Source organism: Protopterus annectens, chromosome 8.part0 (assembly GCF_019279795.1).
Source record: "Protopterus annectens isolate FY-2018-M chromosome 8.part0, PAN1.0, whole genome shotgun sequence".
Lineage (NCBI taxonomy): Eukaryota > Metazoa > Chordata > Ceratodontiformes > Protopteridae > Protopterus > Protopterus annectens.
Window position 1 is genome coordinate 1,392,624,272 of NC_056741.1, and position 19,357 is coordinate 1,392,643,628.

Sequence of the window (19,357 nt, forward strand, 5' to 3'; positions counted from 1 at the left end):
GCAGCATAGGCTACAAGCAGTTGGTCAGACTTTCTGGTGGCCTTAGTTCTGTCCAAGTAGTAGCGTAGTTGCCTGTGTATGTCCAAAGTATGCAGCAGTGCTTCCCCCCTGTTTTGAGGATTGGGGAAGAAAGGCAGGTGAATGGCTTGATTTAGAGACACCCTGGAAATTACTTTTGGCATGAATGAAGGATTGGTTCTTAGAGAGACTCTGTCCTGATGAAAAATGAGAAAAGGAGGTACTGCCATGAGTGCCTGTATCTCCGAGACTCTTCTTGCTGATGTGATTGCCAATAGGAAAACCGTTTTCCATGAGAGAAATTGCATTTCCGAAGTTGCTGCTGGTTCAAAGGGAGGAAGAGTTAGTTTTTCCAAGACGAAGTTGAGGTCCCATGCAGGTACTGGCGGTTTCCTGGGAGGTTTGGCATTCTTTATCCCCCTTAGGAACCATCTTAGCAAAGGATGTTAAAACACAGGTGGATCACAATTGTATTTTGCTGAGATTGCTGAGGCATGAATCTTTATGGAAGAATATGAGAGACCAGTATGAAACATTTCTGCCAAGTATTCCAATATCTGAGGTATACTCAATACTGTTGTATCCTGACCCCTGTTAGCATTCCAGATGATGAATCTCTTCCACTTGGCTGAATAGGTTTTTCTGGTGGAAGGTCTGCGTGCTTCCAGTAAGATCTCTTGAACTTTTTTGGAAAGAGGGATATCGGAATGAGTTATGGTAACCTCCAGGCTGTCAGATGCAATGTTTTCAGGTTTTGATGAACCGTCCTGTAATTGTGTTGTGTTAGAAGCAGAGGCCATAGGGGCAGAGGCCACGGTTTGGTCCGAGTTATGCTCAACAGCAATGGGTACCAGTGCTGCCTTGGCCAGTCTGGAGCTATCAAAATGTCTGTTGGTTGTTCTGCTTTGATCTTCAGTATCACCTTGGTCAGCAGTGGTAGAGGAGGGAATGCATAAATTGTTAGGGACTTCCAGCTGAAGGAGAGAGCATCCGTTTTCCAGGCTAGAGGATGGTGGGTCCTTGTACAGTTCTTTTCCAAGTGATGATTCATGTGAGAAGCAAAGAGATCTATGTCCGGTCTTCCCCATGTCCTTGTTATTTGTGAGAAAATGTGAGGATGCAGCATCCATTCGTGTGGATCCAAGAAATTTCTGCTCAGCTTGTCCGCCAGTACATTGTCCTTGCCTGGCACAAACTGGGATTGCAGATGTACCTTCAGACTTGGGATTTTTCCCAGAGAATCATTGTTAGTCTGCAGAGGGGATAAGAATGAGTGCCTCCCTGCTTGTTTATATACCACATAACAGTGGTGTTGTCTGTCCTTATTAGCAAATGTCCTTGTTGAAGTGATTTTTCGAAAGTCTCGATTGCATGTATCACTGCCAACATCTCTTTTTGGTTTATGTGCAGATGCCTTTCCCTTGGTGTCCATTGACCTTGAATGCATCTGCCCTCCATGTGCGTCCCCCATCCATGGTCTGAGGCGTCTGTTGTAATCATTTGACCTGCTTGAGGTTTGTTGAAAGACATGCCTTTGTTTAACTGACTTGCTTGAGCCCACCACAAAAATTCTCTTTGCAGACATGGAATGAGTGGGATTACGTCCTCTAGGCTTTGGCTGTGTTGGGACCATAAACTTTAAGTACCATTGCAGCTTTCTCATATGAAGTCTTGCCAAAGGTATCAGAAAAATGCAAGATGCCATGAACCCCAGGGCCTGCAGGATTTTCCTTGCAGTCAGCTGGGAGAGCTTTGCTAGGCCTTTGAAGTACTCTGGTAACTGCTGTTGTTTTTCCTCTGTGAGATAAGCCATCTGTGTTTTTGTGTCCAGTTTGGCTCCTAGGAAAATAATCTGTTGGGATGGCAGAAGTCTTGATTTCTGAATGTTGACTGTGTATCCCAAGGCCTGTAGTAAAAGAATGACATAGTCCAAGTTTGCTATCAAGGTTTGCTTGTTGTCTGCTTGTATGAGGCAGTCGTCCAGGTAGGGGTATATTTGAATCCCCTGGAGTCTGCAGTGTGCCACTACTGATGCCAGGCATTTTGTGAACACTCTGGGCGCAATAGATAAGCCAAACGGCAATGCTGAGAATTGATAATGCTCTGTCCCTGCAAGAAATCTGAGGCATCTTCTGCAGCTTTGCCTGATTGGGACATGGGGGGTATGCTAAGCTCGAGAACTCATTTTACCAGCTCGAGGCAACCCTATATCCCATGATGCAAGGCGTGACTACCTCAGATCTCGTTTGGTAGCTAGAAGAAAACCCTGTTAAAAACACTTCTTCCCCAGGAAGAAGAAACTAAATGTAGGAGAAACTAGGCCAATAGCCACTAACAATAATGACTCTTCCTACTGGGAACTCTTAGAAAGAGTGACAACACCTCCAACAAAGGAAGGTACAACCTCAAGATCAATCCAGGCCAGGGGGAAGGAGGGAGGGACGAGAGAAAGAAGGCAGAGAAGACAACTAACATGGAACGTTATGTTATGTACATAACTTCTAAATGTTAAGTTGTCAAACTCGCCTTCATTCTTGCTGGATGGGACCGTGTCCCTAGCACCTCTATCCTGGGTGGCTCAATGGAACAGACTCTTGAGAACTGTGGAACCAAACCTAGCCCTGTCCCTGGAGGCCAAGTCCAATTTGTAATGAGAGACAAAGGTGTGAGGAGTGGCCCAAGTGGCTGCTGCACAAATGGTGTCAATAGGTAGCCTATCCTGAAAGGCTGTGGATGTGGACAGGCTCCTGGTAGAATGTGCTTTTGGTTTTGAGGATAGTTGCTTGCCTCTGAGATGATAAACATAAGAAATGATAGAAGACAGCCATCTAGATAAGGTCACTTTAGAGACTGGGAGACCCTTTCTGTTCTCTGCATAAGAAAGGAATAGTTGATCAGATTTTCTGAATTGTTTAGTTCTGTCCAAATAATATCTGAGCTGATGATGGACATCTAAGCAATGAAGTTTTTGTTCAGCTTTGTCTGAATAATTAGGGAAAAAAACTGGCAAATCAATAGCTTGGTTAAGATTCGTCTGGGAAGCCATTTTGGACAAAAAAGATGGATTAGTTCTTAAAGCTACCCTATCTTTGTGAAAAATCAAGTAAGGGGAACGGACACAGAGGGCCTGAAGTTCAGAAACCCTTCTAGCTGAAGTAACAGCAACCAAGAAAATTGTTTTCCAGGAAAGAAACTTTAAGGAGCATGTAGCAGCCGGTTCAAAGGGGGGTAGAATCAAGGATGCCAGCATTAAATTCAAATCCCATTGCGGAGGAGGATCTCTGATTGGAGGCTTCAGGAGAAATATACCTCTCAGAAAGGCTTTGCAAAGCTTGTGGGACATTATGCTTTGATCCGCTAAACCAACATGAAAATTAGAGATTGCTGCCAACTGGACTTTAACTGTAGAAGAAGAAGAAGACCCCGATTGAAAAATCTCTGCTAAGAAGTCCAAAACTGAATGCAGTGGAGCAGTAAAGGGATCTATGTGTTTAGACTTTGCCCAGAAAGAAAACGTTTCCACTTACTAGCATAAATCTTTCTGGTGGAGGACTTTAGAGAAGCTACTATGATGTTCCTAACGGGGTTAGAGATCATAGGAAGCCTGGCTAAGGAAGGAAGTGGAGCAACCAAGCAGTGAGGTTGAAAGAATGAATGGCCCGGTGCAGATGACCCGACTGGTGGGTCAGAAGATCTGGAACTGGGTCCAGATGCCAAGGCTGGGCCAGGAGATGACGACGCAGGGACGGAAACCAAATTTGTCGAGGCCAGTAAGGGGCAATGAGGATCAACTTGGCTCTCAATACGGTAGCTTTCTGAATAACTTGTGGTATCAGTGGAAATGGAGGAAAAGCATACAGAAGTCCCCGGGGCCAATCCTGGGTTAGAGAGTCTCTCGGGGAACGGCCTGGTAGAGGAAAGAGGGTGAAGAAGTCTGGGCATTTGCTGTTTTGGGGTGTAGCAAAAAGGTCGCAGGAAGGGAAGCCCCACTTCTGAAAAATCTCGTCCACTACCGATTGCTTGAGAGACCACTCGTGTGGCATGTGAATAGCTCTGCTCAGTCTGTCCGCTAAGAGGTTGGATCTCCGGGATAAGTGCTATCAGAAACCGATGAGAGGAGATTGCCCATTGCCAAAGTCTGAGAGCTTCTCGACACAGTGGGTAGGACCTGGTCCCGCCCTGCTTGTTGATATACCAGACTACAGACATGTTGTCCGTCTGAACTGCAATAGTCCCCAGGGGAAGAAAGTCGCAGAGGGCTTGCAACGTTAAAAGCACTGCTCTCATCTCTAGGACATTTATGTGCAGATGGTATTCTATGGGTTGCCAAGTCCCATGGACCATCCTGCCCTGATAATGCCCCCCCCACCCGATCAGAGAGGCATCCGAAGTGACTGTGGCAACCGGAAGTGGGGGAACAAACAGTCGGCCCTGATGGAGCAGAGGAGAAGACATCCACCAGGTTAGATGACTCTTGCACGACTGCGTGACAAAAATCTCGTGACTCATGGGGAGCTGCTGGAATTACCATTGAGCGAACAACATCCACTGCAGAAGTCGCATGTGGAAGCGGGCTAATGGCAGTAGAACAATGGCCGCAGCCATAAGACCTAGAACCTTCAGGACAAATTTGGCTCTGATCTTCTTGCTGAGTAATATGATCCGAACATACTTCTGAATGTCCAGAATTCTTTGTTTTGCGAGTCTGGCTGACATACTGACAGTGTTTAATTCTGCACCTATAAAGGTAATAGATTGGCAAGGCGACAGAGAAGATTTTTCGAAGTTTACTGAAATCCCCAATTGTTTGCAGGTTTGCAGAGTGTAGTCTCTGGCCTTGAGAAGTTGATGCCTGGTGGTGGCAGAGAGGAGCCAGTCGTCTAGATACGGAAACACCTGGAATCCTTGACGTCTCAGATGAGCTGTAACCACTGCCATACATTTGGTAAACACTCTGGGGGCTATAGTGAGGCCAAAGGGCAGGGCTCTGAATTGAAAATGACTGGACCCCAGCTGAAAGCGGAGAAACCTTCTGGAGCGCCTGTGAATCTTTATATGATAGTACGCATCCTGAAGGTCTATTGAGCACATCCAGTTGTCCTTGCCCAAAAAGGGTAGAATGGACTGAAGCGTGACCATCCAGAATCTTGCCTTCTTGACAAACTTGTTTAGTTTGCTAAGGTCTAAAATTGGTCTCCAATCTCCCGTCCTTTTGGGGACCAAAAAGAATCTTGAGTAGATGCCGGATCCTACTTGGTCTGCTGGCACTATTTGGACGGCTCTTTTTGCTAGGAGCTTTGATACCTCCTGCTTTGCCAATTCCCTTAGACCGGGTGTGACGTCTGGAAGGGATTGATGAGGAACGGGATACCTCTCGAAAGGGATATTGTAGCCCTCGGAGATGATCAACTGTACCCATTTGTCTTGAGAGAGGGAATGCCAGGCTATTGGGTACAGTGACAATCTTCCCCCGACTGCCTCCAAGGGTGGGCAGTCGGGCAACACCTCAGGGATGCTGGAAGGGTTTATCAGGGAGAGTCTCCCTGCTACCCTGATTCTGCGGACCCCCTCTGCCCCTACGGCGTTATTATTATTACCCCTCTGCCTCTGGGGTAAACTGACCACGTGTGTCCGGGCGTGACTCCTTGAGATTTATGGAACCACATTTTCCTCCCTTCTGACCCTTTGGATAGGGTCTTGAAGGGGTGGAGAAATGGACTCACGCAGAAAGGGTCTTGCCATCTTGTTCACACCTGGTCAATGTATCCTTCACCTGAGGCCCGAACAAAGCCGAACCGTCAAAGGGGGTACTGGTGAAGGACGCCTTAAAAGGGTCTGCAAAATTACAAAGCCGCATCCAGGTCTGACGCCTAAGTGCCACTCCTGTGCCTGCGGCCCAACTTGCCCCATCGGCTGCATAAGAAATGAGCCGCATGGAGGAGTTAGTCAAAGAATTGAGGATTCCTAGCTGTGAGGCAATCTTTTCCTGAGCCCCAGTCGCCGAAGGATCCTGAACCACTTCACCTAGTTCCTTGAGAATGTCTCTCTGAAGTCTGGTAAAGTGACAAAGGTAGTTCAGTGAACGCATAGCAAAGGTCGCTGAAGAAAACATCCGCTTGCCGTACCTATCCATGGTCCTAGAATCCTTATTAGGAGGATGGACAGGCACAGAAGGATCAGCAAGTTCCTTCTTGGTGGCCTCCGCCACCACCATAGCATCAACAGGGACGCCCTTAGAAAGAAACTGTTTGTCTGCAGGGGCTGTAATGAATATGGAGGGCCTCCTAGGAACTGGTTCCACAGAATCCGGGGCTGCCCACGCCTTCCGAGCCACTACCTGCATGAGTGGGTCGAAAGGCGGAGACACCCAGGAGGTGGAGGGTCGAGATCCAAAAGCCTCCAGGTATACCGACTCATTCTCGGAGGGGTCAATGGAAGGCCAGTTCCCCCTCTGCTTAAGGAGTTCCAGGATGTCTGAAAAGGAGACATCCTCAGAGGGGGACTGTGGGGAACCCTCCGACTCATCTAAGTCGGTATCTGATGTAGTAGACTCAGGGGAGTCTGTGTGCTTTCTCTTACACGTCCTCTTACGCGGGGGTTCTGCTGCAGGATCAGGAGAAACCTCGGAAGAGGAAGTTATTCCCAATGGGGAAACCTGAGGCGATGGATCTCTGGGTCCGGGAGCAAGAGACATCAACAGGCACCGAAGATGGAGGAGCTAAAGGAATAGACCATTGACCTAGGGGCTAGGACACTCCTCATCACCTCAAAGGCTCCTCTCCCGGGGAGGCCAGAAGAAACAGGAATCCCCAGCCCCACCGAAAGAGAAGGCTCCGAAGCCGATGTCAGTGCCGAGCTCACCAATGCCAAAGCTCCAAGAGGGAGAGCAGGGTCGGACAAGGGTCCGATGCCACTCGCCCCCTCGGAGCCGACAAGGGAGACTCGATGACCGGATCCCTCCAAGGAAGGTCTCATGGAGGAGATCGGAGCCGAAGACGTCAGAGCCGAAAGGGGAAGTATAGGCTCAGGCGCACCCACGGTCACTGTTCCGAGAAGCTCCTACTCCAAACTCTGAAGGAGAGTCGGAGGAGGAAGTTCAGGGGGATGAGAAATAGCAGACGTCTGTTGAGATGGGCTATGGAGCATTTGGGCTAGTGCCTGTGACTTCAACAGTCTGCTTACCACCCTCTCTAAATCGTGGTCTGACAGCCTGGAAGATCTTGAAGATCGGCTCCGCTCCGACAAAAGAGGAGATCCCGGAGTCGACGCAGATCGACTCCAGGAAGGAGACCGAGATCTCTTCCTGGATGGAGCCATCGGAGCCGACGACCCCTCGGCTCCAGATGGAGCCGAAGACTTATCGGCTCCAATACTGGATAAAGACATGTCGGCTCCGGCCGGAGCCGACAAAGTAATGGGTATTTGTGTGTCGGAGCCGACACAGCAACCTCCAAAATGGAAAGATCGGCTCCGGCCGGAGCCGATCTCGACTCCGAAGGAGTCGGAGCCACAGCCGAAGGCTTGGAAACTACAGCCTGGGACTTAGATGGCTTAGAGGGTTTAACCGACCCAGCCTTGGTCGGAGATCCCTCTGGCTTTAACAAGCCACGAAGAATTAGTTTGTTTCTTCGTTCCTGCAGGACTCTCTGGCTAAAGGAGTGACAAATGGCACAGGAGTCCTGCAGGTGTAAAGGCCCCAGGCAGTAAACACATGAAGTGTGACCGTCTGTCAGAGACATTTTCTGACAGCACGAGTCACACTTCTTGAAGCCTGAGACCTTCACTTCTTTAGACATATTTATGTCCAAAAATAGACAGACACACAACAGTCACACAGTTAACCCCCAAAAAACACACAACACACAACCTGACAGGAATTAACTGAGAGGGAGGCTTAAGGCCTGAAGAAAGGAAATAAATCCTAACGTAAAAGAAGGGGAATATAGGGTAGGAGATTATCTAAAAGTATAAAAATATACCCAATAAATGACAAATAGGAGAAAAGGGGGAAAAAACCCTGACTAATCTTATAGAAATTGAAACTTTACCTGAGCTGGTAAAAAGGAGACCTCTTCGCGAAGCAGCAAACGAGATCTGAGATAGTCACGCCTTGCATCATGGGATATAGGGTTGCCTCGAGCTGGTAAAATGAGTTCTCGAGCTTAGCAAGTGCCGAGTCGAAGCCGAGGATCGGCTCCGAACCCATCCAGCAAGAATGAAGGCGAGTTTGACAACTTAACATCTTGCTCCCTCCTGAAAAAGGGAGCACAAGAACAAGAGAATGTCAGGGATCAAGGCAGATAAAGGATCAGGATTCCTGCTTCTGGCCCAGATGGAAAACCTTTTCCATTTACTGCTGTACACTTTCCTGGTAAAGGGTTTTTGGGAAGCCAAATGATGCATTTAATGGGGGACACTAGCCTGGACTGTTTAATTACCACTGAAACTTAAGAAACCACGTGGTTAAGTGAAGGGTCCAAAGGTTTGGAAGAGGGAGAACTGACGGGTGGGAAATCAGATCCTGATGGGGGTCCAGTATCCATGGTGGATATTTCAGATGAGACCTGATGAAGAGGAACCATGGTTGACGAGGTCAGAAAGGGGGCAATGAGGATCAGAGATGTCCTCAAGCATTCAGATTTCTGCAGGACCTTGGGTATTAGGGGAACAGGAGGGTAAGCATAGAGGAGACCAGAGGCCAATCATGGACTGGTAATCAGGGTGAAATATCTGCTGCATTTGTGGTTGATCTGAGAGGCAAAAAAGTCACAGCATGGCTGACCCCAATGGTCAAAACTCTGACTTATCACGGACGGACTGAGCGACCACTCGTGATGACACAAGTTAGATCTGCTGAGCCTGTTGGCCAAGATATTGGAATCCCCAGGTTTGTGTTCTCCAATAAGGAAGCGACTGGAGGACATAGCCCATTCCCACACTCTCATGGCCTCTCTGCACAACAGGTAAGAGTGTGTTCCCCCTTGTTTGTTGACATACCAGACAACAGACACATTGCCTGTCTGGATTGCAATCATCCCTCAAGGGAGGCAGTCCTGGAAGCCTTGCTATGATAAGAGAACTGTCATCATCTCTAGGATGTTTATATGCAACTTGGTCTCTGTTGGTGTCCATGTGCCTTGTACGATCTTCCTCTGAAAATGCCCTCCACCCCAAGAGGGAGTCATCCGTGGTCACAGTGGCTATGGGTGGAGGGAGAGAAAAGGGCCTGCCTGTATAGAGATCCTGTGACTGAAGCTACCACTGGAGGTGATGTTTGCACTCAGGCATCAGTTTTATAGTCATGGACAGAGGATGAAGAAGAGCTGACCATTGGAACACTAGGGTCCACTGTAATACCCGCATGTGGTACCTTGCCAGAGGAACAAGAAGAATGGCTGAGACCATGGAACTGAGACCAAACTGGAAGAGAGAAAATAGTAAGTTTTCACTTACCTAGCCAGAGCCAGAAGGAACGCGACTGCACCATGAGCACGGCAAACAAGATCTTGGGGTTTGAGAGCAGCAGGGTATTATGGGAGAGGGAGGAGCCAGAGTCTTGGATCAGTCTGTTGTATTTTGGCTGGCTCGGATCCAACGTCGGATCCAAGACCCAGTGGTGATGAATGAATACAGAGCATGAATTATGACAGACTATAAAACATTGCATAGTTTAATGCAAAAAGACTGTCTTACAAGCAGACCTCTTAACCAAATGGGGACAAATTTCAACAGAATCAGGGACAAGTCACGAAAAAATCAGGGACAATCAGGGACACTTTTAACATATTAGCTTGAAACATTGACAGAATCAGAGCATATGAATTAATACACATTTTCTGAAGTAAAAGAAGTCTATAACTCTTAATTATTGTCATTATTCATTAAGTGTAATTCACTACCTTTCCTCCAAAAGTCACTAGTTTTAGGAGGGATTAGGAGGGACAGAGCCAAAATTTGAGAAAAAATCAGGGACAGTTGAGAGGTATGCTTACAAGGCGTCTCCTTCCTCAGAAAGAAAACTGACTTTGATACAACACAGCCTAACAGATGAACCTTGGTACAATGCAAAAGCAGTATTATAGAGAGTAAGTAAATTCTGCATCCATGTGAATATTTGAAGAAGGATCAAGAAGATAACACAATACTGCCGAATCATGCCAAACATTCTTGCAATTCACTGTGACAACATCAGACTGAATTTTGCGTGTGCTCCAAAATCACCATTTTCGACATCACAGGATCCATAGAGAGATCATTAAACAACTAGAAAACTGACAATGTATTATGCCAGATGAGAAACAAGATGGGCAAAAATAAAAAAGAAACAAGACAGTTTTTACCTGTTAAAAATGTCACAATGAATCAGGCATAAATGGAATGCTGACACAACACAGAATTTAATTAAAACCATGAAATTAAATTCACAACACTGAATTCACTTGTTACAGCCTTGCTTCCTTGTACCTTTTCTCTGCTTATTGTCACCACAGAAATGCCAAGTTAAAAAATCAAGAATACAGATATTCTTACAAACAAATGAATAAACAACCTGAGGGCACACAGAAAAGTCAACTTATTTTTATTTCTCTGGATTTTTATAATGTCTTAGCAGTCCAGGTTATAAGTATATATTGATATTACTATTTAAATATCTCCATTTACAGGATGAAATTTTATCTTATTCTTAAGAATGCATCTTGTGCAAAGAAAAGCCATTTCGGAGTAGGGAAATGAGAATGCTTACCCCCTACAAACAATTAGTGTTGTGCTTTCTAACAACCAGTTGTAAAATATGATGAAGTACAACTTCATGTCAAATCAACATACAACAGGTCTTAAAAAGGCAACCAAAATAACAACTACAAACACTGCAACATTCTCCTCACTGCAAGATTATAAGGCACATCAGAACTTAAATGTCAGAGTGAAGATGTAAATTTTTTACCCTTTAAAAGAGGCTGAAAGGTTGGAATTTCCTGAAGCTTGATTACATCCAGATCATGATATATATTTCTTGAGGCCTGTGTTCCCTGAGCCACTACGACAATGTCATCCATTTTGGCTCTTTGTTTTGCTGGAGATGGAGAAGCTAAATAAAGCCAAAAAAGTGAATTACACATGAATGTAATGGATAACAATTAGGCATTTTCTAAGCGAATTCTGTGTTCTAACTGGGTATGCAAAATGGATTTTAAATGCAGTATTACAAAAGCCCCCATCACTGTTTGAAGTCTTTGCTACACTCAAGTATCAAACAAATGCCAGGATTCTACATTTATGTATGTATTTCTTTATGTACATTTCCTTACCCAGACAGGTTCAATGAGACTGCAGCATCCATACTTATGGGTGACCTATGACCACAAGGAAGTTAATGACTTACTCTGGGATACAGATTAATGCAAGGTAGAATTCATGGGGCTTAACATTAAATGATTGTTTCTGAAGCTCATTGCTTTAACTAGTATACTGCTGTACCTCCAGGAGTGTGCCAGGAAACACAGCAACAAAGATGATGCACCATGAAGTTCAGCCCCAACCCACATTCCTGTGTGACTGTGAACAAGTCACTAAGCAGCAGCGGTGCAGAAAGTAAACAGCTACTTTGGATTTTGCTTCCTTTAATTGTTTCAAATCCCACCTACATACTACATGAAATTTAATTACTACCAAAGTTAAATACTGATAACTTCTGAGGGGAAAAAAAAGACTTTAAGGCACTTCATAACCTGTAGGCCAGTGCACAGGTGTACCTTAGGTAATCATTTTCCGGCACACTCTGGAAAATCCTCAGCTTTGCTGCTAAGCACTAGTTTCCAGGTTGGCTGCTTTATATTTCATTCTACATGTAAAGGGAGATGATCATGCAGTATTACACGATTCTGTAACATTCTGTGATACAGATGCACTTAAATGTCCAACAACCAGTCTGCTTTTAAAAATCACTTTGGATTTTGCTTCCCTGCCCTGATGTGCCTTGTTGAAAATGAAATGAATGCCCATATCTAATGCATTTATTTAATTACTTACATTTGTTTAACGGAATACTCCAACTGGGTCAGCAAAAGCAAACCCCCTTTCAGTGGAGGTCCGAGGATAAAAGCTCCATATATCAATATGAAAAAAACAAAGTGCATAAAAGAAAAAATATTTTTTTTCCCCTAGGATAACATAGCACAAAGTAAACTTATTAACTAACAACAGCAAAGCTGGGGCAGTCGCACTGATCACTTTCATAATTACATATGCAAAGCAGATTCATGGTTGCTCAATTTTAAAAATTTGTCACATTCATATACAATTGAATTCTAAGACACAAAATGCGCAAATATTTTAAAACAGCGAACTCTGACGCATAGTAAAAGTAAATGCAGGTATTCATACGCAACAACTACATAGCAATCGTGTAGTAAACAAAAAAAAAGGAATATGAGGTAGGCAAGAAGGAAGGACAATTCAGGAAGTATAAAACAATCATTGACCTATTTACAAAATTAAGACACATTTAAAAACTGCTGTGAACTAACAATTGTACTAAAAGCACAACAGAAAGCACATTACCCAACCATTCCAATAAAATACTCACTCATAACTTTGGTGGTTTTTAATTTCTGTGGCTAGTTCAAAATAGCAACGCAGTCTTTATAACCATGCTTCAAGAAGTGAAAAATCGCAAACTAAAAAGGTGGTCTGGATCTGAACTAAATACATAACAAAAAAAATGCTTTCTGAACACATATATATTTAGATTTATGATCTTAAATGCTGGAAAGCTAGCTTTAAGACACAGATGGTAGCATTCATCCCCTCAAAAAAAAAAAAAAAATTATAACCGCCACAATTTTTAAACTCAGAATATTCAACCAATGAAAATGTTCACATCTTGTGCAGAAAGTGATTTTACAAAGTACAATATCCTTCTGTGGCATAGATAAGCGTGTTAAGTTTAATTTTGACACTAACTGCTAGCAAACTCCTGTGGTATTCAGAAAAAAAAATTCTCAATTTTTTTTGGCGAGCAGGACGAACAATCCCCAAAATCATTACATTTTACTTGACAATCTATAAAGGGGAGGTCATCACACATCAAGGAAAATCATTATAGAGAGGGGGAGCTACATACAGGTGTGTTAGCAAGCAGACAATATGTGAAGTGCCACATTGGTATGCAAATAGCACTAAAATGTTATGAATGTGTTACGTATTATGGACCTCACTGCACATCTGCCTCCAAACTGCAACCTGCTGCACTGACATATGCACCAGGATCAAAACATCTGCACTAGTGCTACTTCAGACATCGCTGGTAGGATTTACCAACCAAGTGATCAGTGGCTGTGCATAGGAAAGAATTATTCCTTGGGAGTGAGTACAGCCATGGCTGGAAGCAAAGCACAAACTTAGTAAATCCCACCCCTGTGCAAATATTTCTCCTTAGTGCATTTACTCCTCGTGCTACAATCTATGAACCCCATAGTGCAAAAAAAAAAAAAAAAACACAGAACATGCAAAGTGCAACATAGCTCTAATCTCTCAACTTCAAATATAAATGTATAAGAACATTTTTCTCCCTTCCTGGCTATTCATGTATAAGAAAGTTTCCTGAGGTGTTCACGTGTCTCGAAACTTCTGCCCAACATAGTGCCTCACCATCCTAGTTCAGACACCTTTGTGGTAACTGCCACTATTGGAGTTTGCAGATGGAAAGGGATGCCCGTCAACTGATTTGTTTGAACCTGCCATCACATTACATTAGAGCAGCAGTCTTACTGCAAACTCTTTAAAACAAGCTCATACACTCCAGTTTATTGCTTTGTTTTTTATCTTTCATTTTTATACTCATATTCAAATTAACTTCCTCTTCTAACTTTTTTCTCCTATTTTATTCCCTTATTTTCTTCTTACATCTGCATTTCATTGTTTAGATGAATAGGTTCTTTACTACCATTGCATATAACATACTTCTATCACATCACAACATCGTCTACTTGCACTTTTGTATATACAATATCATTTTATATAGAATTTCAACAAGATTATAAAATTTTTTCCTCAACAACTATAAATACTGTACATATTTTCAGACTGTCTCAATGTCCTGTATGGTAGTTATAATAAACCATTAATTTATCCTCTTTCTCTTGCAATATTTTTCAACATATAGTAACTGCTGTGCTATGTAGTATACATTGCTTTCACAGCTTACTCCCTTGGCCCTCCACTAAAAAAAGATCTCTGTGTAAAAGTTAACGAAAATAGCCTAAGCCTATTATCACTGCACTTTCATGGCCAACTGAAGTACCCCCATATGAAGTCTGGCATGAAAAACTATAAAAAAAATGATGATGTCATAAAGTCCAGGGCTCTAAGACAAGTATTGGCAGAGATCTTCAGGGTGTGGCATTATGCCAAGTACTGACTGATGCAGTGAAAGGATCCTATCTTTTGGCAAAAAAGCACAACACAGGTGCAGCTTACAAGGACAAGAAAGAACCAATAGAATATGGGACTTCACAAAGTTCCATTACTCCCAAAGACATTAACACCTTTGAGTACAAACTCCCTCTGGTGTTATAAGAATGTCTGGGAGACGGTAGCAAAGATCCAGTTATTCAGAAGTGGGAATACACTAGATTCCTGAAACCTAAAAAGGACTCCTACTATGGACATAAAGTTGCTGAATACCCTGGCAGTAGGAGAGGAGGGAAAACTGAAGTGGAGAATCCAGAACTGATATTAACGGACTCCAATCTAGAAGTGCAGAAACCACCATGAGTCCATGAAGATATAAATAGTGGAGGGTCTAAAGAGCACATGTAGTACCTTTTGACAAACAAGGTAAGACAGACTGCACTGTAACCACTTGAAACGTTTTAATGGAAATAAACACATTTTGGCTGCTGAGATACAAGATGCGCTTTAGGCCTTCTGTTTTCTTCAGCATCAAAAGGAATTGTAAATAAAATACTAAGCTTTTTTTTCCCCTGGTGAGACCTCTTGAATGGATCTTTCCTTGGGGAGTGCTTGTACCTCCTTCTTTAAACCTATTTTGGCCAAGGCAAGACATCTAGCAAAGGCAAAGATAAGCGTATGGGGTTGTGTGCATAACAAAATAAGATATCCCATATTATGACCTCCCTGATCTACCGGTCTCTGAAAATCCTCATCCATGCTGGGATATGAAGGAGAAGTGCTACTGTCCACCATGTGGCAAAATGTAGGCTTCTGGGGAACATGAGGGGCTCCATCCTCTAGGTCTGTGACCTTGCTGTGATATAAACTAAGCAAAGTGTTCATTCTTTGCACCATCCAATTTCTGTTACTGTGGTGGACACCATAATCACTTTCAGAGCAAGCTCCTCTGTGACCAAGCAAAGTTAAACTATGGAAGATAAAATTTCATACCCACAGCCATAAAGATCTGACCTTCCCGAAAAGGAGTGCAAGTGTGTGAAGGAGGAATTAAAAAAAAGTCACCCTGGCATCCTCAGCTAACTATGTCAGATGCAGCCAAGAGTGCTACTATCCTCACTTTCCCTTTCTGGGCAAATGGTTGCTAACAGACAAAGATGTAGATGCCTGGACTACGCTCTTTTTGTCTTTCAATGACCAACTATCCCACAGCATGTTCTAGCTCAACTCTTGTGCCCCAGTGGAAGTAAAGTGTGGGTGTCTTATAGAGCAGTGCCAGTAAAGACAACAAGGTAGAGTGAACACATGCTTCTCTGTCTATTGCCTCTGATTCTTTATTAGGGGTCAACCTCTGGACTCTACATAATAATACTCATTTATTAACCAGGTAGGCCCACTGGATAAACAATTCCTTTTCCAGGTTGAGCTAGGAATAATGTCTGGTTAAGTGACTTGCTTAAAGTCACACAGTAGGCAAATGAGGACTGAAGGAATCAAACCTTGTACCACAGCAACTACAGTTCTCAACATTACCCTCTGTGCCAATTGTCATAATAGCAGACTTTCAAAGGACTACTGCCAAATTTGTGGCTTCAGGATAAATAGTGTCTGCCTAATTCAAACATTCTTTTGAGGCTGGAAAACTCTGTCTGCTTCTTGAGGATGGGGACTAGGTATATCAGAACTGTCCCATACAACCATAGTATTACCGTGAGGATCTCAACTTAGGAAGGGATCATCCAAAAGGTTTGTAGGGAAAATCCACATGCCTTTGGTAGTCTTCGTTGTGCTACCACAGGTTAGCTGTCTCTTTGCATTGTATGTAACATTTCCCGAAGTTTGTGTCATTGGGGTGGGAATGGGAAAGAATCACTAGCAACTCTTAAACAAAAATGAGAATGTCTGATTTTATTTTTTCCCTTTAACTTGGACACAAAGCCCGAAGAAATGGCATAGCCAAGGAACAGCTCCAGTAATGTATAAGACAGCAAAAAGCCATAAAATGCCACATGATGCTGACTTTTGGTCTAGTTATTAAAATGCTTACATACTCAGGCCTAATGAAGTTGAGTTCCCAAACAACAGACACATCTGAGATGCTCACTTGCAAGAGGGAGAGCCCTGCTGCAGAAGTATTGCTTAAATAAAGGAAAGGACTCAAACAAGAGAAAAAAATGGTGGTCCTAGGTTCAGTACCAAATAAACACACAAAATGCTACTGCTTATAAAGTGAAAAGTACAGAAATTAAATCTGCTATGAGTAAAAAATAAGTTAGTGAAAATAAAGCCTGGAGTCATTCTTATGATAAACTAATGCTTTTGTACAACAAATTAGAACTGGAGAGGGATGCATAGTACATTATGAGAATGGGGGGTGACCGACACACCAAGAAAGTTTAATTTTGTTAAGCAGTCCCAATGCTTGAGGATACAAACCAGTGGCTTCTGAAGTTGGCCCTTCTCTTTTCAGATTATCTATTCTTTAAAAAATGGTGGCCATGATCCCTGACTCTTGGCCAACCCCCCTTATCCCCCCCCCCCAGCTGTTCTTAGACACTAGAAAGGTGGAAGAATGAACAGAGGAATAGTAGATGGAGACTTAGATGGAGACTTGATGATTGCTAAAGCATAGAATAAAAAGAGGCAGAAAAGATTTAGAGGTCAACACATGAAAATTCATTCTCCACTGACCACTTATTTAATCCAGGATTACAGGATTACTAGGGAACCAGAGTCTGTCCAAGCACTAAATGGGCATAGGCCAAACAACTTAATCATGCATAGGCCACCAGTCTCTCTCCCTTTCTCTTTCCATGCACCATCTGAGAGCAATTTGGAGGATTACCAAGCCACCTAGGCCACTCTTTTGTGATGCAGAAGGAAACTGAAGTCTATCCTAAAAACTCACATGAACATACAACAGATATTCTTATTCTAGAAAAAAGGAACTTGAGTGGCAAGTACAGTGAAGAAGCAACTCTATCCACTGCACAAACCATGTGAAAACGTCTGACAAACAACTGTAATTAGACCACTGTGTACAGATAGCATTTCTTGTAGAAGCACTAGACTGTTAATTAGAAATTTCTTAGGTTTCTTTTTAAATGTGTCAGGACCTGTACACTTGGGAAATAAGATGATATTTATCTGCAATCTGGGAGGCTTCACATACAATACTGCTCAGCTTTGCTCATATTCACAATTTTTGTACTTCTAAGACTAAACTAATACTCAGTCTCTCAACCACTGTGGCAGCCATCTTCCACATTAACTCTCCCTTGAACCCTTCCAAAGACTGACCATTTGATTCTGGTTGACCTTGCAGAACTCACATTGGCCCAATGGCTGCATATTCATTCTCAATTGGCTTTCCGTAAAGGAGACCATCTCTGGTGAGAGATCACATGACTTTAAAGATAGAAGTCCCACTTCATCCTGAATAAAATGGGTGTAGAAGCCCTCTGAGCTGGCCACTTACTACTGCAGCCTTCCTCTCCTACTTCCAGCAAATCACTCCTACTTCCAGCAAATCACACTCTCCATCCTCTTCTTTCTGCTCAGTTAGAGCTGTATAATCCTGGCCAAAGACTGGTGTTAAAGGAGTTTCATCCACTTCTCTTTTCGCCTGTTGGGTATCTAACTGTTGCAGTCATTGCAGCCCTCCTAGAAAACAATCCTCATATTCTGCCTGACCTTTTGGAAAGCATCTCAACTAGATTATCTCAGATCTGCATTTCACTCGTGAGTGCTATGATGCCAGTTCTTCCTCTCTTGCTTTTTCTAGGGGCATGAAACTTAAGGGATGATGGCCCCTCATACCTAGCTCTTAGTATTCCTAGCAGAGTGATTCTGCATTTCAATACCTCAGCATGAGGGCATGACAAATATGTGGTATTCATAGGCCTCTGGCTCATGTTCCCTGGAGTCTGGGATGATGCTGTTCACAAAATGGTATTCCCACAGAAGACAGAAAAACACGGTTCAAATCACAGATCTTCACCCCACGTTCAAGACAGTCACACAGATCTTTGTTGCTGACCATGGAGGTGAGATGCTTGAACTTGCAACCCAGGTCCCTCAGGATAGCCCCTGCAGATCTAGATAGATAGTTGGCCTCAAGTCCACATCCAGGATTGAGCCAGCCTGAAACCTCTTGACCCTTATTTTTTCCAACACTGAGAGGCACAGACTGGCATCTCAGCTTTCTGGGACAGCCCCAGTAAATTCAAGTGGAAACCTGGTACCAACAAGGCCTGGACCAGTGTTTGAAGTCCAAGTTGGTAGCTTCTTGGAGGTTCAGCTCACTGGGGAAGGCTGGCTAGGCCAAGTGTTTGAGTCAACCTCCTCACTAAGACTGTAGATGGAATAGGCAGAGGGTCTCAGTCATTTCCAATCTTATCTGACATGTCTTAACTTCCAGAACACAGGCCTGCACTATCTGTACTCTGGGACTTGGAGTTCAAACTACAGGACATTACACTAATGAAAGAAGTCTTTTAATTGAAATGAGATGCTTGTATCAGTTATCAAGGCCTAATGTGGATGACACAATTGATCATAACAGAAATAGAAACTGGATTTCCCATCACTCTGATAACTACTACAAGCATTCAAAGATACCCACCTGAGGTATTTGACTCTGTATGTCTGTGTTCAGCATCTCCGCTCTGTTCTGCTCCCATGACAAGAGAAAGTTGATTATTCAACACAATCTGTAAGAATAAAAAGCATGGTTTGAAAAGTTTAGAAATGCTTATAGCTCTACTAACATATTACAAGTAAACATGACTCACTCTCTCAGATAAGAATAGGGTAACAGTAGGATAAGGCGGACTTGCAAGGCTGCAGGGTACAAAAATGTACTCCTGTGGGGATGGCCCAGTTAGGGTATTCAACCCCCATTTTAAAATGGCACCACTGGACACAT

At 43.5% G+C, this 19,357-nt stretch overlaps 1 protein-coding gene across 2 annotated transcripts in view; it reads right to left on the minus strand.

Annotated features, from left to right (window-relative positions):
• The window catches only part of BORCS5 (BLOC-1 related complex subunit 5), a 1,110,050-nt gene extending 1,090,912 nt beyond the window's left edge, over positions 1-19,138 (minus strand). For both annotated transcript variants that reach the window (XM_044080974.1, XM_044080973.1), the window contains exons 1-2: positions 19,055-19,138; positions 10,964-11,107 (exon numbers count right to left, since the gene is read on the minus strand). In XM_044080974.1, the coding sequence (XP_043936909.1) occupies positions 10,964-11,107; positions 19,055-19,112 (202 nt within the window). In that variant the 5' untranslated portion in view covers positions 19,113-19,138. The remainder of the gene's footprint in view (positions 1-10,963; positions 11,108-19,054) is intronic.
• Positions 19,139-19,357: the final 219 nt, after the last annotated feature.